Source organism: Neophocaena asiaeorientalis, unplaced genomic scaffold (genome assembly GCF_003031525.2).
Source record: "Neophocaena asiaeorientalis asiaeorientalis breed wild unplaced genomic scaffold, Neophocaena_asiaeorientalis_V1.1 scaffold400, whole genome shotgun sequence".
Taxonomy (NCBI): Eukaryota; Metazoa; Chordata; class Mammalia; order Artiodactyla; family Phocoenidae; genus Neophocaena; species Neophocaena asiaeorientalis.
In genome coordinates, this window is record NW_020175089.1 from 3787347 (window position 1) to 3805886 (window position 18540).

The following is an 18540-nucleotide window of genomic DNA, read 5'->3' on the forward strand; positions in this document are numbered from 1 at the left end:
TGCCAACAGATCACAGTTAGTTTCATTTCATATTAGAGCTTGTTGAAGATGTTTTAAAATACCATTTATGCTTATCATTATGCTATAGAACAAACTGTGTCCCTCCAAAATTCATATGTTGAAGGCCTAATCCTTAATGTGACTATAATTGGAGATGGGGCTTTTAGGAGGTTATTAAGGTTAAATGAGGTCATAAGGGTGCGGCCCTAATCAGATAGGACTGAAGGCCTTATAAGAAGAGGAAGAGACCCCTCTCTCTCCTTATTGCCTCCTACCACCCACCAGATGTGCAAAAAACCAAGGAAAGGCCATGTGAACATGTGAGGACACAATGAAAAAGTGATCTTCTGTAAGCCAGAAAGACAGTCCTAACCACAACATGACCATGGTGGCACCCTGATCTCAGACTTTCAGCCTCTGGAACTGTGAGAAAATACATTTCTGTTGTGTGAGCCACCCAGGTTACAGTACTTTGTTAGGGCAGCCCAAGCAGCCTAAGACACACTACTCTGAAATCACCATAGTTATTAGTTCTGACACTAGATCTTATTATGTGAGTCTTAATAAAAAAGCATTACTGGGCTTCCCTGGTGGCGCGGTGGTTGAAAGTCCGCCTGGCGATGCGGGGGACGCGGGTTCGTGCCCCGGTCCGGGAAGATCCCACGTGCCGCGGAGCAGCTGGGCCTGTGAGCCCTGGCCGCTGGGCCTGCGCGTGCGGAGCCTGTGCTCCACAACGGGAGAGGCCACAACAGTGAGAGGCCCGTGTACCACAAAAAAAAAAAAAAAAAAAAAAAAAAAAAAAAAAAAAAAAAAAAAAAAGCAGTACATATTCTTTACAATATCATATCTTTGTTCTTTAAATATATACATATATGTATATTTTTTTAATTTGCAAGTTGTAGAATTCCTTATAAAACTACCAGGTTTATTCTTTAAAATTTCATACTTTAAATCAAAGTATATTTTCCTTTTTTCACTCCGATATAAGCTTTATTAAATTACTAACTTTAACTCCACACACACCCACCCTTGCTAATTCAACAAGTAGTTATAATAAAAAATATTTGTACTTGCTAATGATGAAGAATGTTGAATGATGCAGTGGGTGAAGTATTAGAAAAGGAGGCAGAATTTGGGGTTTTGACTCTAGTTTTACTACCAGGTAGATATGACACCTTTCTGAGCTTTGGATTTCTCATCTACAAAACAAGAGTTTTACTAAATGATCTCTTGCCTAGAACTTCTATGGTAATACAGGGAATGGAGAAGTATAATCCAAAGCATTAGAGTATCCAAAAAAATGTGGACACGCGTTCTGTGAGACACACACAGGGCCACACGTGGACAAGCATTCATTGACTCAACACACATTTACAGAAAAGTGATGATATAAATGTAATTCATTACAAGTTGCTACAAGGTAAACAGAGGATGCTGAAGACCGTGTTCTTCACCTGAGATAGTTAGACCTTAACTAGGAAGAGGAGACATACTTCTAGACATCAGACAACTGGAAAATACTCACAGGATATACATAAATACACAAAGATGTGATGATATTGACTGGGGACAGTGTGGATGCAAAGGCAAATGCAGAGTAAGGGAAGGATCAGCATGTAGCAGAATTAGTGAGGAGTGCCTCTTTGGAGAAGGCTACGTGCAGTCTTATTAGGAAGGGACCAGAATCAGAAACTGTTGAAACAGGAGGGTTAATGAACAAGGCCATGTGGCAAGAAGAAGCAGAAACTAAACTACTCCATGGCTGGTTGTCATTATCCCCCTCTACCAGCTGGCTGTACCTTCAGCAGCCTAAGACCCAGCCTGGAGGCAGAAGGAGAGAGAATTCACAGAGTGGCCAGACAGGCTCCTGGGACAGACAACAGCGACCACACTTTTTAAACAATTCAGTGGCAGGGATGGCTTCCATTACACTGGATTTCAGTAAGCCTAGTTTATGTCCCAGGCCCCTCAAGCCTAAAAAAGAAAATAAAATTTTTAAAAAAGGAAAATAAATTTCCTTTGCTGCTGCTATGCCCAGAGCTTCTGCCTAGTTCTGCCTAAGTTCCTCCCAACAAGCCCATTGCTGAACTGCAGCCTCCTGGATGGGCAGAGGGTGAGGGAGGCAGAGGCTGGCCTCTTTCCAGTTCTTGTGTCAGAGAAACTGCAGGAGAGGACTTCCTGGCCACCTCACTTGGAATGCTGAGCACACTTTCCAATAGCAACTTTCTTATCCATATAGGTCAATAGGTTCTACAACGTGGAAGGTGATGTGAATAGACAGAGTGGAAAGCTGGGGATCATCGAAAGCAGAGTGATCTGTAACACAGTCTCCAAAGTCAAGCAGACCCAAGTTCAAATCCCTGCTCTGCCAAATTCAAGTTGTGCAACACTAAGTTACTTAACATCTCTGAGACTCAGTCACCTGGTGTGCAAAATGGAGACACTACCAGTTATCAGCTCATGATTCTCATGTTGTGAGAATTAGCTAAGATAATATATGCAAAGCACTTAGCCCACCTTGAAGAATGGCTGATTCCAGGCTGGTGATGGGAAAGTACAAGATGAGCCTGGACATCTCACCATTCTCTAATGCTCAAAGAATGATGGGGGCACAGCAAGGGGGAGCTGAGGCTGGCTCAAAAGGGATCCCTTGGCCAAATCTAGAACAACTTGAGCATGGAAATAATGAGAGTTAACAGATTATAACCCATTTATTAAAACAGAAAACCATGAATCCATAAAATAATTGAAAGTTTGAAGAGGAATGGGATACTTACAGCCTCAGAGTACCTCCCCATAAGATACTTATTAGTTACAAAGGGAAAAAGAATAACTTTAAATATAGTGGAGAAGCGTGGCAAATATCACCATCCACAAGTGATCTAAATGAGCACCATCAGTAACGGGACAAATCAAAATCATGTGCCACCTGACCAGGTGTAATGGGAAGACCCAGCATCACTTCTCGGATAGTCCTGCCAAAGGTGCATCACCTGAACCAATATGGGGAAGCGGCAGACAAAACCAAATCAAGAGACATTCTATGAAATAAATGGCCTGTACTCTTCAGAAGTGCCAAGTTCATGAAAACCAAGGAAAGGCTAAGCAGTTGTTCCAGACTGAAGGAGACTACAGAGACAGGACAACTAAATGCAGCACATGATTTCCTCTGGCTCCTTTTGCTCTACAGAACGTTCTTGGGCCCCATGAATGGGGTCTGGCGATGAGATGGTAGTAATGTGTCACTGTTAATTTCCTGATTTTGATGGTTTCATTGAGCTTTGTAGGAGAATGTCCTTGTTTGTAGGAAAATCAAGGATGGTGGGCAACAGGTTGGTGGCTTACTCTCGAATAATTCATGAAAAAAAATGTTACTTGTACTTGCAAGTTTTCTGAGTTTGAGATTGTTTCAAGAAAAAAAAATTAAAACAAACCTCTGGAGGAATAATTGTTAAAATTTCTTTGGGTGGCCTATTTGAACATTAAAACAAACCAAACAGCCTTAGTCCAGGGCTTGGCAAATGTACTCACCTAACGAATGTACTGCCATTAGAGAGGCGAGGGGAAAGGGGAAGGGGAAGGGTCCCACCATGGCAGGATGAGGTATTCCTTCCCACCTTCTTCCCCACAGATGATCTGGTCCTGGGGGATAAGGCAGGAAGCCAGAGGCTGAGAAATGTCAATGGGAAGAGTGGGAGAGAGAAGGAGAGCTCAGCAGCGACACTCCAAGTAGCAGGGCATGTACTTATTCAGTAACTGGTCAATAACTTTGATATGCAGATTTAAAATTTTTCATCTGTGTCTCACTGTTATATTTCATTTAAAACTAGCCTGTCTCCTCTATTTTACATGCAAATGTCAAGCAGACAGCAGCTCATCTTCAAAGAAACCCTCCTTCTCCTTTCCAGAAGAGTAATGACAATATGCATTGAGTTATTTACTACATCAGTTCTTTTGAACACTGCCTCCAGTTCATTTCAGACGTTGATTTCCTTTTAAAATTTGCTTTACTTCCAACTACAAAGCCATCTCTCTAATCATGTGGCTGTTGTGGCCTTTTGGGCATATTAAATGTTTGGGTAAATTATTTAAATTTAAAACATTTAAGTTAAATTTAAACATTTAATATGTTTGGGTAAATTTAATCTAAAAATTCTTAAGAGTTATTGTACGCTGTTAAGTTACTAGGGAATACACTGCCATTCATGCATGCTGCACAAAGCAGGTGTCAGCACTCACTCAGCATTTACTGTGCTCCCACTGGGTGTGAAGCACGGTCCTGGTGGAGCAAATCCAACCAAGAATGAGGCTCTGAGGCATCTAGGCTGTCTTCCTCACTCCATCCTGGGAGGAAGGCATCCAAATCATTTTAAAATATTTTTATTCTAACATAAAGTAATCCATTTGTTCTCTAAGACATGAACTTTTCCGTCAGCTCTATCCTGTTGCTGTTGCAGTTGAAGGGTTTTGTTTTGCTTTGATTTTTATTTACGTGTAAAGAAACCTGCTGTAATGATTTCACAGATGAGAAACAGGCAGAGAGATACAGGGGTTTAAAGAGTTGCACAGCTAGTTAGTAGTGAGGCTCACACTTGACATTGGGATCCTGACATTTCATTTCTCAGATAGTTCAAGGATCAGTTTTGGCTTTCAAACAACTCCTTATTTTTACATTGGCTCATACTATTTCTTAGCTATTTGTACCCACCATTCCCTTGACCCATCTCCAAAAAAGGTAAACGTTTCATTAAAGAATTTCTAATTAACATTTATAGTACAAATAAAAAACATTATATCATGAAAAAAATTATTTAAATTTAAACAAACATATTAAATGTTTCTTCACCAGTATACAAAGCCAATCACTTCTTTTCCTGATGCACCTACACATGGACAGAAGATGGATCTCTGATAACTTGGTCAGTTCCTGCTCAGTGGAGCATCCTCACAGCTATATTCAAACCCCACTTTATTCTACCTGTTGTTAGAGCTCAGACCTGTAGGGCTCTCAACTGGGACTCTACTCTAGGGACAGACTGGGGACGTTTTTTTGTCAGTGATTGGAAAGTGCTACTTGCATTTAGTGAGTGGGATCAAGGATGTAAACATCCTACAGTGCACAGAACAGTCCCATATATCAAAGAATCATCCTTCCCCCAAATGCCAGTGGTGCCCTCCACCCACAGAGAGCAACACTGGCTCAAAGGATTCTGGAAGGAGTGGGAAGTGAATGCTGAATCCTACTGAATTGTAATAGATTGATTTGCCTTGAGCTCCCGGAGGCATCTTTGCTACTGATCCCTGCATAGTGAATGCCCTTCTTGCTGGCACCTACTTGCACCATGCTTTTCTTCCTTCTCAGACCTTGAGATGGCTTTTTTTTTTTTTCTCAGTAAGGGCCCCAGTCCTAATGATTTTGGCATTATATAAATTGGGTGGAATTTCCCTTTTTATTTCAATATGCTTTCCATCATGAATAGATTTCTTCAGGATTTGCAAGAAGAGAGAAGGGTGGGGCTTGACGCCACAATGCTCTTGCATGCATTGCTTCCAGGTCATCTATTCACCAGAACATCCATTTGTTAAATTTTTTTTTGACCAAGGAGAGAAGAGATAACGTATAGATATTTGAGATTCTTATAAACCTAAAACTATTTTTTATATCTTGAGGAGTTATAGAGGTTATTTGAGTTTAGTAATCTGAGACAGTCAATTAGCATGGAGCATTTGAGATTAATGGCTGCGTTCTGAGATTATTGCCATTGGCCGTCAGAAACCCGGATATTTAATGGGGGTTTCTTCCAGCGACTCTTCTGTGCCTACTCCTGCGGCTGATAAGTGCACAGCGGGGTTTGACCTCTGCGGCACATTTTAGCTTCCATCCTTAACAGGTTCCCTTTAAATGGGCTTGACGTTTAACTCTGCCTCCTCCAGGCAGCAGCATCAATAGCCGCCCACTCTGCCTATTTGTCCAGAGTTTCTTTTACCAGCAACTGCTAATTGGGGGGATCTGTGGCTTCAAGGCTGTACAGAGCTGAAAGAAATCTACTCTAAGACAATAAAAATATGGCGAATTATCAGGATTCAAGGAAAGAAGGAACATGTGGTTTGTATGGTCTTCTATGTTGCTTGGAGGGGAAGCTGCTCCTTTCTCAGGGCACTGCATGGCACACTCCTAAGGGTGACCCTGCTGCCTTGGTTTGTCTGTTGGAGGCTCTAAGAAGAAGTCACGGGCATGAGAACAAGGTGAATGGGAGGAGGGCACATTTTGGATGCACTGACTCATCTTCTTCATGACAGCAGTCAGAGGCCTCCCAAGGTCTCTACATGGGTGAGCTACCAATTTTAGTATATTAGGGTTTGTGGTCCAAGGATGTGGGGCACCACTCTGCTAGGCTGCATCTTCCTGCTCCAGATCTCACCTACCTTTCCTTCATATCCTCTCCTATGCCTCTCATTCCTGCCTCCCCACTCCATACTTTGTGGAGGAATAGAGGATTGAACAGGATCACTGGATGGACAAGAATATGTCCTACCTTCAGCCCCACAGGCTGCAGGGTGCTGATACCTCTGCATCCTGGCTTCTTTCCTGATCCTGGAACGTATCAAGAATGTTCCCTCTTCAAAACCTTTGCACTTGCTGTTCCTCCCTGTGGAACATGCCTTTTCCACATATCTGCACAGTTGGTTTCCTCACAACCTTCAGTTCTCTGCTCAGATGTTACCTTCTCAGTGAGGCCTTCTATATTAGTCAGGATGGGCTAGGGTATACTACTTAACAAGCAAGCCCCAAATCTCATAAAACAGCAAAGGATTGTTTCTTACTACTTGCACTCTGTGTCATACTACAAGTGGATCTGTATCATCCTTGCCCTTTCCCTGGAAGCCAGGCCACTGGGGCAGCCACTACCTCAATATTGCTTAGTGACTATAGCAGAGGGAAAAGAGCACAGTGGAGCAGACAGTCACCAGGAGAGCTCTGTCACTTCTGTTCACATATCATTGCCAATGTTAAGTTGTATGGCCAAACCTGATTTCAAAAGAATGAGGAAGAAAAATTCTCCTGTAGGGAGAGGCAGAGATTACTGGTGAACAATAATTCAGTCTGCCATACTTTCCTTGAGCACACTATTTAAAATTACATTTCCTTCACTCCCTAGACCCTGGCTGTCCTTATCTCCCTTGTCTGCCTTATACTTTCCATATAAACCTATTAGTACCTAATAATATATGATTTGTTTGTTTATTGTCAATCTTCTCCTACTCAAGGCTTTTTGTCTCTCTTGTTACCTGGTGTATCCCCAGGGCCAGCAGGTGGTAGATACATTTTAAAAATTTTGATGTTTTGTTTTATTTGATGAGTTTTACTTTCAAATGCACATGTAAATGTGTGTATTATTAGGGTGACCACTATTCACTAGCGTGACTGGGGTGCTTGTCCAGGAAATCCCCAATTTGTGCCTATTGTCTCAATTAATTATTAATAGCACCCTTTTTCACTCTCAAAAGGGCCTTGGGTTACACAATCCACTATGTGAATACATGAATCATGATAAATTACATATATAAGCTGATGCTGGAGGAGGGGGCAGATATATCTTGGTCAACAGTGAGACGTTCCACCACACGTACCTGGGGTGGGGCAGGGGGGTTGAGTTTGATGCCAGAAATAATCCTAGTCTGTGGTATAAACAATGTACCTACAGACTTTTTTTTTTTGCTAAACGTTCTGTGGATTTGTTCTACTGTACTCCAAGACCATCCTCTTTTCCTTTCTCCTCTTTTTCATACCTGGTATTTCTCCTACCCTCTTGCTATCTTTTTATTACTGCCCTGCCAGTGAAGGGCCTCAGTTCACTCTACCCCATCAGCAGCTTGCTTAGATTCCTCTTTCTGGTTTCATCTGACTGTCCCCCTCCCCTTAAGGTGTAACACCAGCCCTGTTACTTACTTCCTATCTTATTAATAATGTAAAATTAATGACAAGAAAAATCAATCAGCTTAAGCCTCCTTTTGCCTGATGGTTTATACATTTTAGAATTTGCAGCTGTTCCTTTAAAGGACAAAAACCACATACAAGGGAGCCCAAGGAGGTGTGGACATCAAGATATTTAATCCCAGTTAACACCTCAAAGGATGGATGGTCTGGTCAGGTGCTTTTGAAACCACAGTCTAGGTCTGTACTTACTTACATCTGAAAGTAAAAACTGGATGAATCACCCATGCTGTCACCTTTCATCCTAATGACGAACAGATGCAATGGGCAGAGAACAGAGACCTCTAAAAGGCAACTGCTGAGAAATAAAATGAATGCTGGAAAAATACAAAAATATGTGTGATAGGTGAACAGCCCTAAAAGTAGGTGCCCGGGGCAATTAATAAGGCCAATCTTTACTGTCTGATTCATAAGCTATCTTACTTTTACCTTGGCATTTTATGTTTTTATCTAAAGAAATTAAAATGTTCTGAAAATCACAGGGAACTATAATATCCAAGTTCACACCACTCCAGATTAACAATTAACATATGTCATATTTGCTTCAAGTCTTTTTTCCTATTAAAGAAGAATTAAACAATTCAATTAAAGTTGACATAGAAATAGAAATTCCTACATAGAAATTGATTCCTTCCAGCCCATCTTTATACCTTACATATATATGTATCCATAAGCAAGGCAGAGTGCTGCTTTATGTGTGATGATCTTTTTAATCTTATTTTCAATATACAAAGTTTTGCTTTTTTTCACCCAACCTTATGATGTTTTACTTCTAGCCATTATTGATTATATATATATAGAGAGATATATATATGAATGTAGGGACAGGCTGCATTAGTTTTCATCCATTCTCTTGCTGAAGGACATGTAGGTTGTGCCTAATTTTTCACTATCACAAACAAGGCCTTAGTGAGCCCTTGAGCACTTGTGAGACTTTCTCTGGAAATACATACAGGAGTGGAATTGCTGAGTTGAAGGAAACGTGTTTTCAATTTCACTAGATCCTGCCAGATCACTCTCCAAAGTGGTTGCAGCCTTTACAGTCCCACCAGCACTGTCTAGATTTTCCTGTTTCTCCACAGCTTTGCCAAACCCTGATATTGTCAGACATTTCAAGCGGTATCTCATTATTGGGTTCACATTTCCCTGATTACTTGCATGGCTGAGCTGCTCTTCATATACTTATTGGTCACTTGAGTTTCCTTACTGTGAACTGCCTGTTCATATTCTTTACCATTTTTCTTTCTGGTTTTTTGTCTCTTTTCTTTTTAATGGCATAGAAAATGAATTATAAAGAAAACAATATCTTTCCCTGACTTTTCTCCAATTAATCTCATGACTAGTTTTTTTCCAGTCTGAAGGGGATTAAACAAAAAAAATGTGAGGATGAAATAAAGACTTCATGAGAAGCCTCAAGTTCTGTTTTTGTTTCAATGGCAAACCTTCTAAAGCAAAACAACTCTCTTGGTGTCAGCTTATCACTAACCAAAAAGTGATATTATGTTTCTACTTGATTTAATAAAAAAGTCATACACCAAGCCTGATCCAGGGGCAGGGATCACATCCAGCTTACTGAGTCTCATTTTCCAGGCAAGAAAATTAAGATAGGACCAAGTCTCCAGAGTCATTTAATGCAGGGATTGGCAACTAGAACACAAAAAAAGGTTAATCTGCTCATTAATTTTCTTAATTAAAATAATTTTCATGTAACTATCATTTGCCATAATGAGGATCGCTGTTGGTTTTACACGTTGGTGATGATGGGCCAGGCAAGGGGTTCAAGAGCCTCCCGAGATGATTCATAATTGACATTTAGAGACCACAGGCTTGGATCCTAGAAATGCATAACAATTCTCTTTTTTACTATGAGACTGAGAATTAGCCCAAGTTAATGGGACAGAGAACCTGACCCTTTCACAGCTGGAAAAGCCATGGGGAGTTACCTTGTTCAACTCTCTCACTTTCTGGACCAGAACTGTTTAGCTCCAGTTGGAACAAGAACTGTGGTCCCCACAGACATAGAGAATAGACTTGTTGCCAAAGGGAATGGTGGGTGGGGAGGGATAAACTGGGAGTTTGGGGTTAGCAGATGCAAACTATTACATATAGAATGGATAACGACAAGGTCTTACTGTATAGTACAGAGAACTATATTTAATATCCTGAGATAAGCCATAATGGAAAAAATATTTTTAAAATGTATATATATATGTATAACTGAATCACTTTGCTGTACAACAGAAATTAACATTGTAAATCAATTTTTTCAATTAAAAAATTGTTAGAAAAAAAGAACTGTGATCCACTGATTGTTAAAAAAAAGAACTGTGATCCATTGACCCCGTCCATGTCTGGGTACGAGGAGCCCTGAGAAGGGATGACCAGGAGAGGCCATCAGACAAGGGACCTAAGCTCCTTCAGGAGCCATTGCAAATTAGGAGCTTCACAGTAATATTTAAAGCCTGTGTTTTAAAGTGTTTTTCCCCCAGGTGGTTTTTAAAATCGCATTTACATGGGATGTTTCAGCAGATTTGTTTCAAATCCTGGCCTAGATAGTAAGGAACAATTATGAGCAGAAAAAGCAAATGATTTGGATTTGGGTTGCTATGGTAACATTACCATTTTTTGAATACGGCTGTTTACTTCAGCAGCCTTGATTTAAATGTGAGCCGCTAATTAAGATGATGCTTGAAACTTTAACCTTCACTGTAAGAAAAAAGTAAGCACTTTAAAAATGATGCTTGAAGTGTTGCTGGAGACATATTTAGCAAGAAGATCATTCCCCTTTGCTGGAGAAGCAGAAACCCAATCCATTTTCCTTGAAGAAGAATGAGGGCCTACTCACAATCTGTCCAAATCCACAAGTCAGTATTTCCTAGGTTTTTTTGTGTGTGTGTGGTACGCGGGCCTCTCACTGTTGTGGCCTCTCCCATTCCGGAGCACAGGCTCCGGACGCGCAGGCTCAGCAGCCATGGCTCACGGGCCTAGCGGCTCCGCAGCATGTGGGATCTTCCCGGACCGAGGCACGAACCCGTGTACCCTGCATTGGCAGGCGGACTCAAACACTGCGCCACCAGGGAAGCCCCAGTATTTCCTAGTTTTAAGATTTAAAGAGGAACAGAACAGAATTCCTGTCAAAACTGAGCCAGTTCCAGTGTTGACACCAGCAGTAAGACTTTCTGAGAGTGACAGACAAGGAAAGTCTGATATTTCTCTACACATAGCAGTATTTTTGTTAGACACATTTGTAAACAGATTTCACTCCACATCAAATCAAAGTTAAGTACATCTATGAAGTGACAGACTGAACTGGAAACAAATACACCAGAATGTAAATATATAGCTGAGTGTTCCCCCTTCAAAGTAATCACCCTGGGGAGTGGGGGGCAAGCTCTTATTTTAAAAATGTTGATGTTGCTGAGAACATTTTGGAGCCTCTTAGAAAGTGTCTTCGCTTGCTCTGGAAACTTTTTTTTTTTAAAATCTTTATTGGAGTATAATTGCTTTACAATGGTGTGTTAGTTTCTGCTTTATAACAAAGTGAATCAGCTATACATATACATATATCCACATATCTCCTTCTTGCGTCTCCTTCCAACCCTCCCTATCCCACACCTCTACGTGGTCACAAAGCACCAAGTTGATCTCCCTGTGCTATGTGGCTGCTTCCCACCAGCTATCTATTTTATATTTGGTAGTGTATATAAGTCAATGCCACTCTCTCACTTCATCCCAGCTTACCCTTCCCCCTCCCCGTGTCCTCAAGTCCATTCTCTACGTCTGCGTCTTTATTCCTGTCCTGCCCCTAGGTTCTTCAGAACCTTTTTTTTTTTTTAGATTCCATATATATGTGTTAGCATACATATATGTGTTTTTCTCTTTCTGACTTACTTCACTCTGTATGACAGACTCTAGGTCCAGCCACCTCACTACAAATAACTCAATTTCGTAATTAGCTAATCCAACAGCACATTAAAAGGATCATACACCATGATCAAGTGGGGTTTATCCCAGAAATGCAAGGATTCTTCAGTATACGTAAATCAATCAATGTTATACATTGTTATACAATGTATACAATGTTATACAATCAACCATATTAACAAATTGAAGGAAACTTCTTTTGGATGTCCTCATTGGTGGCAAATCTCCATCCACAGAAGACAGAATTACCCTTTTGGAAAAAAGAGGCATTAGGAGTGAAATCTGATAAATAATGTAGGTGATCCTGCAGGGTAACTGGGCATGGGTTAAAAAGCAAGGCTTATCTCCAAAAGGAAATTGCTCTTCTTTTGTTTTGCATGCTGGTTCTGAAAGTAGTTCTCACAAAGGAATTCCAAAGTCAGTTCTAAGCAATAGCAAGCAGCATGGTTTCAATGTACATATATGTTCAAATTTGCTACCTTAAAGGACAGGCTAATGTGGATTTAAGTTCCGACTATTGTAAAAAAGCTCATAGTCATAGATTAGAAATCTGAATATTTTTGTCCTGACAGATAAGATGTTGGTGAGCGTGGACTTTGTATTTAGAAGACTTGAGTTTAGTCCTACCATGGCCACTTACTGCCTATGTGACCATGGGCAAGTTACTTTACATCTCTGAATCTCCATGTCTTCATCTGTAAAATGGGAATAATAGCTCTGCCTCATAGGACTGTGTAAGAATTAAATGATTTATTAGTATAAAACCTAGCATTTAGTAAGTGCTCAACAAATATAAGCTACTTTATAATTATCACAGTGACAAGAGTAGTACCAGAAGCAGAGTTGTTACATGTAGGTATTAAACTATTTGCCATTTAGCATCTAGGACTATTTTTTTGTTTTTTGGCCATGCCATGCAGCACATGGGATCTTAGTTCCCTGACTAGGGATTGAACCTGAGTGTCCTACATTGGAAGCACGAAGTCTTAACCACTGGACTACCAGGGAAGTCCCAGCATCCAGGATTTTAAAAAGTGAATTGCAAATGCTCCTGTAGGTCTTCTCTGCAGTGATAAATTAACATTATAAGCAAAGTCTAGATGAACAAGCATTCATTCCTGACTGAAAGGAACATCACTTTTACTTACTGCTCTATCCTGGTGTCAGAGTTAGTGGGATGAATCATAGTGAACATTGCCCATCTCACAGCAGTAGGACTATGATTACAGAGAGGTCCCAGGTGCATGCTCTGCAAAGCAAACACAATCCCACTGTGGGTGGAAACAGCAGATTCCTCAGCGTGTGGGCATGTCAAACACAGAAGCCCAGGCTGGTGGAGCCCTCATCTGTCCCCCCAAGGAGCACCAGCACCAGAGTGTGGGTGGGACTGAAATGACTCAACCTCCAGGGAGTCTGTGGGGGTGGTTGTTTTGGAAGTAGATGGAGATCAAGTGAAGAGCTTCAGGGAAAGTTTAGGTTAATAAATACATATGAAGGAGAAACAAGTTACATTAAAAATAAAAAAAATATTGAGAAACTAGGAAGAAAAGATCTGGGTTTACAGAATGACTGCTGGCTGAGTCAGAATTGTAGTGCTGAGTTAAATTTTAAAAGGCAAGATGAGACTGGGAAATACAATGAGAACAATTATAGTAGATAATTCTTAATTTCTTTCTCTCTTCTCCCTTCTCTCACTAACAGCTGAATCTGAAGAAAGGCAAAGCTTTGCACCTTCTCTTCTGTAACAAATAACTTCAGAGAACACAGAAAACTCAGTGGAAGTGGGAAAAAAGCCATAAACAAAATTTTTAAATAGCATAGTATACAACCTATGCAGAAAAGGCCTATAAACAGCAGAGAAGTGAAAGCTAAGGCTGACTGAATGACAGAAAATATGGGCTGTGAGGGGTTTAGGATGTATTTGTGTTGAAAATGTTTCTAACATGGAAACATGAGCTAGAAGGGCTAGAAGTGGGTGCAAATATGGAATTTAAAATTTCCATCTTTATAAGGATATGACAAATCCTCCCTGTGACCAAATATCTAAAAATGCTGGCTAAGATATTTTTTAAAAATCTCTTACAGTGCATGACTAAGCTGGAATAAAATAAAGAAAGTCCTCAGAGACCAAAAGGAAAACAAGAGTGGGTGTTCCAAGAGGTAAGTGAATCCTGAGCTGGTGCCTAAACCTAGCATATCAGCTTTAATGGCCACACAGCATTCAGGACACAAAGTCTAGGTCATGGCTAGATGGGGTGCTTGAAAGGAAACTCACTGCACAAGGCCGAGAGCCCTGTAGCTCCACCCTCAGAGAAAAGATGGACTAGAAAGAAATGTGCCTTGGAAAGGGTTGTAGGAACTTCCCTGGTGGTCCAGTGGTTAAGACTCCAAGCTTCCACTGCAGGGGGCATGTGTTCAATCCTTGGTCAGGGAACTAGGATCCCACATGACATGTGGCGAGGCTAAAAATATTTTTAAAAAATAAAAAAATAAAGAAAAGGGTTGCACTAAAAAAACTTGCCTGTCTTGGCTTTGCTCTGAGTGGAGAGAAAAAAAGAACCATCTCTCCAGAAATATAACCATGAGCCAGACCTCACATATATTTGTGGCCTGAGTTGAGACTATTCTGTGATCTAAAATCCTCTATGCCAGGTATTTATTTTAATATGGTTCCAGATTAATGTGCTCTCATATGTTTAGAGAAAGCAAATGCAAACCCTTTTTAGAAGATTGTACTCTCACTCCAAATCTCAAAAGAAACCCTACTCACAAAGTTCCATGGAATATGAGTTTACAATAAAAACAATACTCACAAAATACCTATTTAAACAAGGCACCTTTGTTGAGAGGGAGTAAAGAAAAAGCACCAGCACTAGAATGAGACTCACAGAAACAGATTATTGGAGTTAATAGAATATAAAATAAATGTGTTTTTGTTAACGAAATAAAATAGGGATTCAGCAGTTTGACTAAAGAACAAGAGACTACAAAAAATAAATAGGTAAATTAGAAAAAGAGAAAAAAAGCTTAGAAAAATGTCAAATTATAATAATAGGTATTTATACCTCAGTATATAGGTAAAACAGAAGATTAGACACTGCTGGACAGAAAATTAGAAAATGGAAATCAGATTTGAAGATTTACTCATAATTTACCACAGAAACAGAGATGGAGAAAACAAAACTGAGATGTGTAAGTCAAAGTGAGATGTTCTAACGTGCATCTAATGGGAATTTCAGAAAAAGATAATAGAGAGAATGTAGGAAAGGCAATGACAATAAGTTAATGAGTGAGAATTTCTTAGAACTGATAAAAGCATGAATTCTCAAATTTAGTAATCATAGTGTTTTGCAGGCAGGATAAATAAAAAGAATTCTGTGGCTAGGTACCAGATAAAACTGTAGATTATCAAAGGCAAAAATAAAAATCCTAAAACCAGCCATAAAGAAAAGACAGATTACCTATAAATGAATGATAATTAAGTTGACTGTTGATGTCTCAATAGCAGCAATGCAAGCAAGAAGGCAGTGGAATAATATCTTCAAAGTTCTAAGAGAAAATAACTGCCAACCCAGGGCCACTCAGGAAATAATGAGGAAATTAAGACATTTAACTGGCCATTTAACAAAATCATAAATGTCATAGCCAGACTTCCCTCATATCCAAAGCTCATTCTCTAAGAGTGCTTAAAATGGACAATATTCATACCACCTAAGTCAATTTATGGAGGTTTTATCTTAAGGCAGAGGAATGAGCTACATAGAATTTTCATGTTTTCTATTCCTTTTGGTGATTCACTAATATAGTTCAGCTATCCTTGAAATGGTATTCCAATGCTAGACTTTGATCCCAAATCACAGGTGATCACCTTAAAAGTGTAGCTTATTCTACATTTTGTTTCCCGAAAGTTTCATTCTGTAATGAATTAATTATGCAAAATCATTCAACTTCAAAGTTGTTCTAGTTGGTTTTATTAAAAATGTAGATGCTTTTAATGTTTTGCAGATGTCATTTTCTCTCTGTAATCAACTGTTTCCATACATTTTTCAAAAATTACTAACTTGATCTTCCTAAGTCAGCTCATGCTGCTACTCTAGTGCCCTCAGTATTGCAATATTAACTGTGCAGCCATTGGCCTACAGGCCAAGCACTCTTTGGGAAAAAAAGGAAAATAATTATTACTCTCATGATATTCACTCTCTTTGAAGAGATCACATGAAAGAAGAAATATAGCGTAATTTTAAGAAAGCAAACTTTCTTTTAGCCAATGAACTATGCCAATCATAAGAAGATAAACAGAACAGAGGTTATGACTCACAAACTTATTAGCGGTAACATTTACTGCCTTATTGATTTTTTGTTACCTAAGATCCTTCTTAAATTCATTTCATTTCACATATAAATGAAACTGTTTTCTTGCATAAACCTAGAAAGGGGTACAAATTTGTAGGGGACTATGAAGAAGGAAAAAGAGGAAAATGACCTAGTTATACTGGTCATTCCAGATAACTAAATTTTTTTGACCTCTGAGTGGCAAAACCTCAAATGCATTTGAAACTTCAGCTCTTTTAAAAGGAGCCCCCCAAACCCCATGCACACAATAAATCTTTCATGCATATTTCTTTTTTTTTTTTTTTTCGGTACGCGGGCCTCTCACTGTTGTGGCCCCTCCCGTTGCGGAGAACAGGCTCTGGACGCGCAGGCTCAGCGGCCATGGCTCACGGGCCTAGCCGCTCCGCGGCATGTGGGATCTTCCCGGACCGGGGCACGAACTTGTGTCTCCTGCATCCGCAGGCGGATTCTCAACCACTGTGCCACCAGGGAAGCCCCATGCGTATTTCTGTTTTCCTATACCCTGACCTCGGTCATAGATAATTGGGTATACACATATGTAAAAATCCACCAAGCTGTAACACATAAGACTTGTGCACTTTATAAGAATTGAATCTCAATGTTAAAAATATCTGCACACGGGCTTCCCTGGTGGCGCAGTGGTTGAGAGTCCGCCTGCCGATGCAGGGGACACGGGTTCCTGCCCCCGTCCGGGAAGATCCCACATGCCGCGTTGCGGCTGGGCCCGTGAGCCATGGCCGCTGAGCCTGCGCGTCCGGAGCCTGTGTTCCGCAATAGGGAGGCCACAGCAGTGAGAGGCCCGCGTACCGAAAAAAAAAAAATCTACACACACACACACACACACACACACACACACGCTCCCTGTCTTCAATAAGTCTTGAATGTGGCATAGACGTCTTTTTTTTTTAAAGATTCCCAGATGATTCTAATGTTCATCTAATGTTCAGTTAGGATTAGCTGCCCTAAGATAGCTGGAATATGTCTTGATTAGAATAGCCATTCGCAAATATTTGTTTCAATAAATGTATGAATGAGTGAATGATGAACCAACAAACTAATAAATATCTATGCTATTCACGGTTGTAGGTATACCATTGATTGAGGCCAGAAAAAACCCTAAGAATGTCCAAAAAAAAAAAAAAAAGGCATGCCACATATTTTAAGCACTTTAAATGCCTTATCTTTCTTCACAACAACTCCGTGAGCAAAGTTTACTGCTCCTGATCTTTAGTTGCAGCCAACATAAATCACTTTGGCTACCTTAAGCAGAAAGAGAGGTATTAAGAAGTATAACATAATTCACATCACTGTTAGGAGAACTGCAGAGACAGACTCTAAGCTAAACTTTTAGGAATTACTCCTCAAATCAATAAGCAGAACTGAACAGCCAAAGGGGCTGCTGTAACCTAAAGAACCAGGAAGCTGCTGCTACAGATGCTGCTCCAAGCTTCTCAGTCAGGAAGCTGCCTGTCAAGTCAGGAAGCTATTACTACAGTTGCCAATTTCAGAACCATGCTGCCTCTGCCATTATCCACACCAGCTAGAAATGAAGGTCCCAGCCCCATCTCTCTTCCCACATAATCTAAGCCTGAATTCAGAGGTTTACGGGAATGCATTTGATTAGCAGATCTAACTCACATCCAGAACACTAGCTGCAACAAGTTTTAGAAATGAAAACTGCCACTCTCTGTAAGACAAGAAATGATGCTAGGAGGAGGTAGGAATGGGCATTAAGTGGGCTAATTAATAGACTCACAGATAATGAAACTGAGGCACAGAGATTAAGAAACTTGGTCAAAGACACATAGCTAGTAAGTGGCAGGGCCAGGATTCAAACTCAGGAAGTGGCCCCAAAGACTAATAAGGCATTGGAGAAAATGATAATTATTCAGTGCACAGGCAGGCTCATGGGTGTGAGGTTTCCAGTCCTGACATACAAACTTTTTTGCTTATAAAAAGCAACTTCTAATTTACTATACTTATTAATCCTGACATCACCTCTAGAATTTTAAGTCTGGTAGTTTCTCATCTTCAAAATTCAAAAATATATCATTAATTTATTTGACCATTTTAATTTTGGTCTAAAAAGTGTTCTTAAGTGTTTCAGGGTGGGGAGGGGGCAGGGGAGAAAGCCAAAAAAGGTTATGGCACCAACTAGTGATGGAAGACATCCATACTCAGGCTTCAATGACCACCTCCAACTCCAGCTCCTCATATTACTTCCATGGTACAAATTAAAAGAACATTTAAAAGTATCTTGAAGTTAT

The 18540-nt window shown here is 40.2% G+C and overlaps 2 protein-coding genes across 9 annotated transcripts in view; both read right to left on the reverse strand.

Moving 5' to 3' along the window:
- CHGB (chromogranin B) overlaps positions 1–18540 on the reverse strand; it is a 126597-nt gene that overhangs the window by 48122 nt on the left and 59935 nt on the right. The window lies entirely within an intron of this gene.
- The window catches only part of SHLD1 (shieldin complex subunit 1), a 90603-nt gene that overhangs the window by 1319 nt on the left and 70744 nt on the right, over positions 1–18540 (reverse strand). The window contains exon 4 of one of the 8 annotated variants that reach the window (XR_003005826.1): positions 13069–13169. The exons of 6 other annotated variants lie outside the window; for them this stretch is intronic. Coding sequence is in view for 1 of the 2 variants with exons in the window: in XM_024764243.1 (XP_024620011.1) it covers positions 12166–12170 (5 nt within the window). In the remaining variant the exon portion in view is untranslated. Of the gene's footprint in view, positions 1–12149; positions 12171–13068; positions 13170–18540 lie in introns of those variants that run through there. One more of the 8 variants, XM_024764243.1, reaches the window with a different exon arrangement.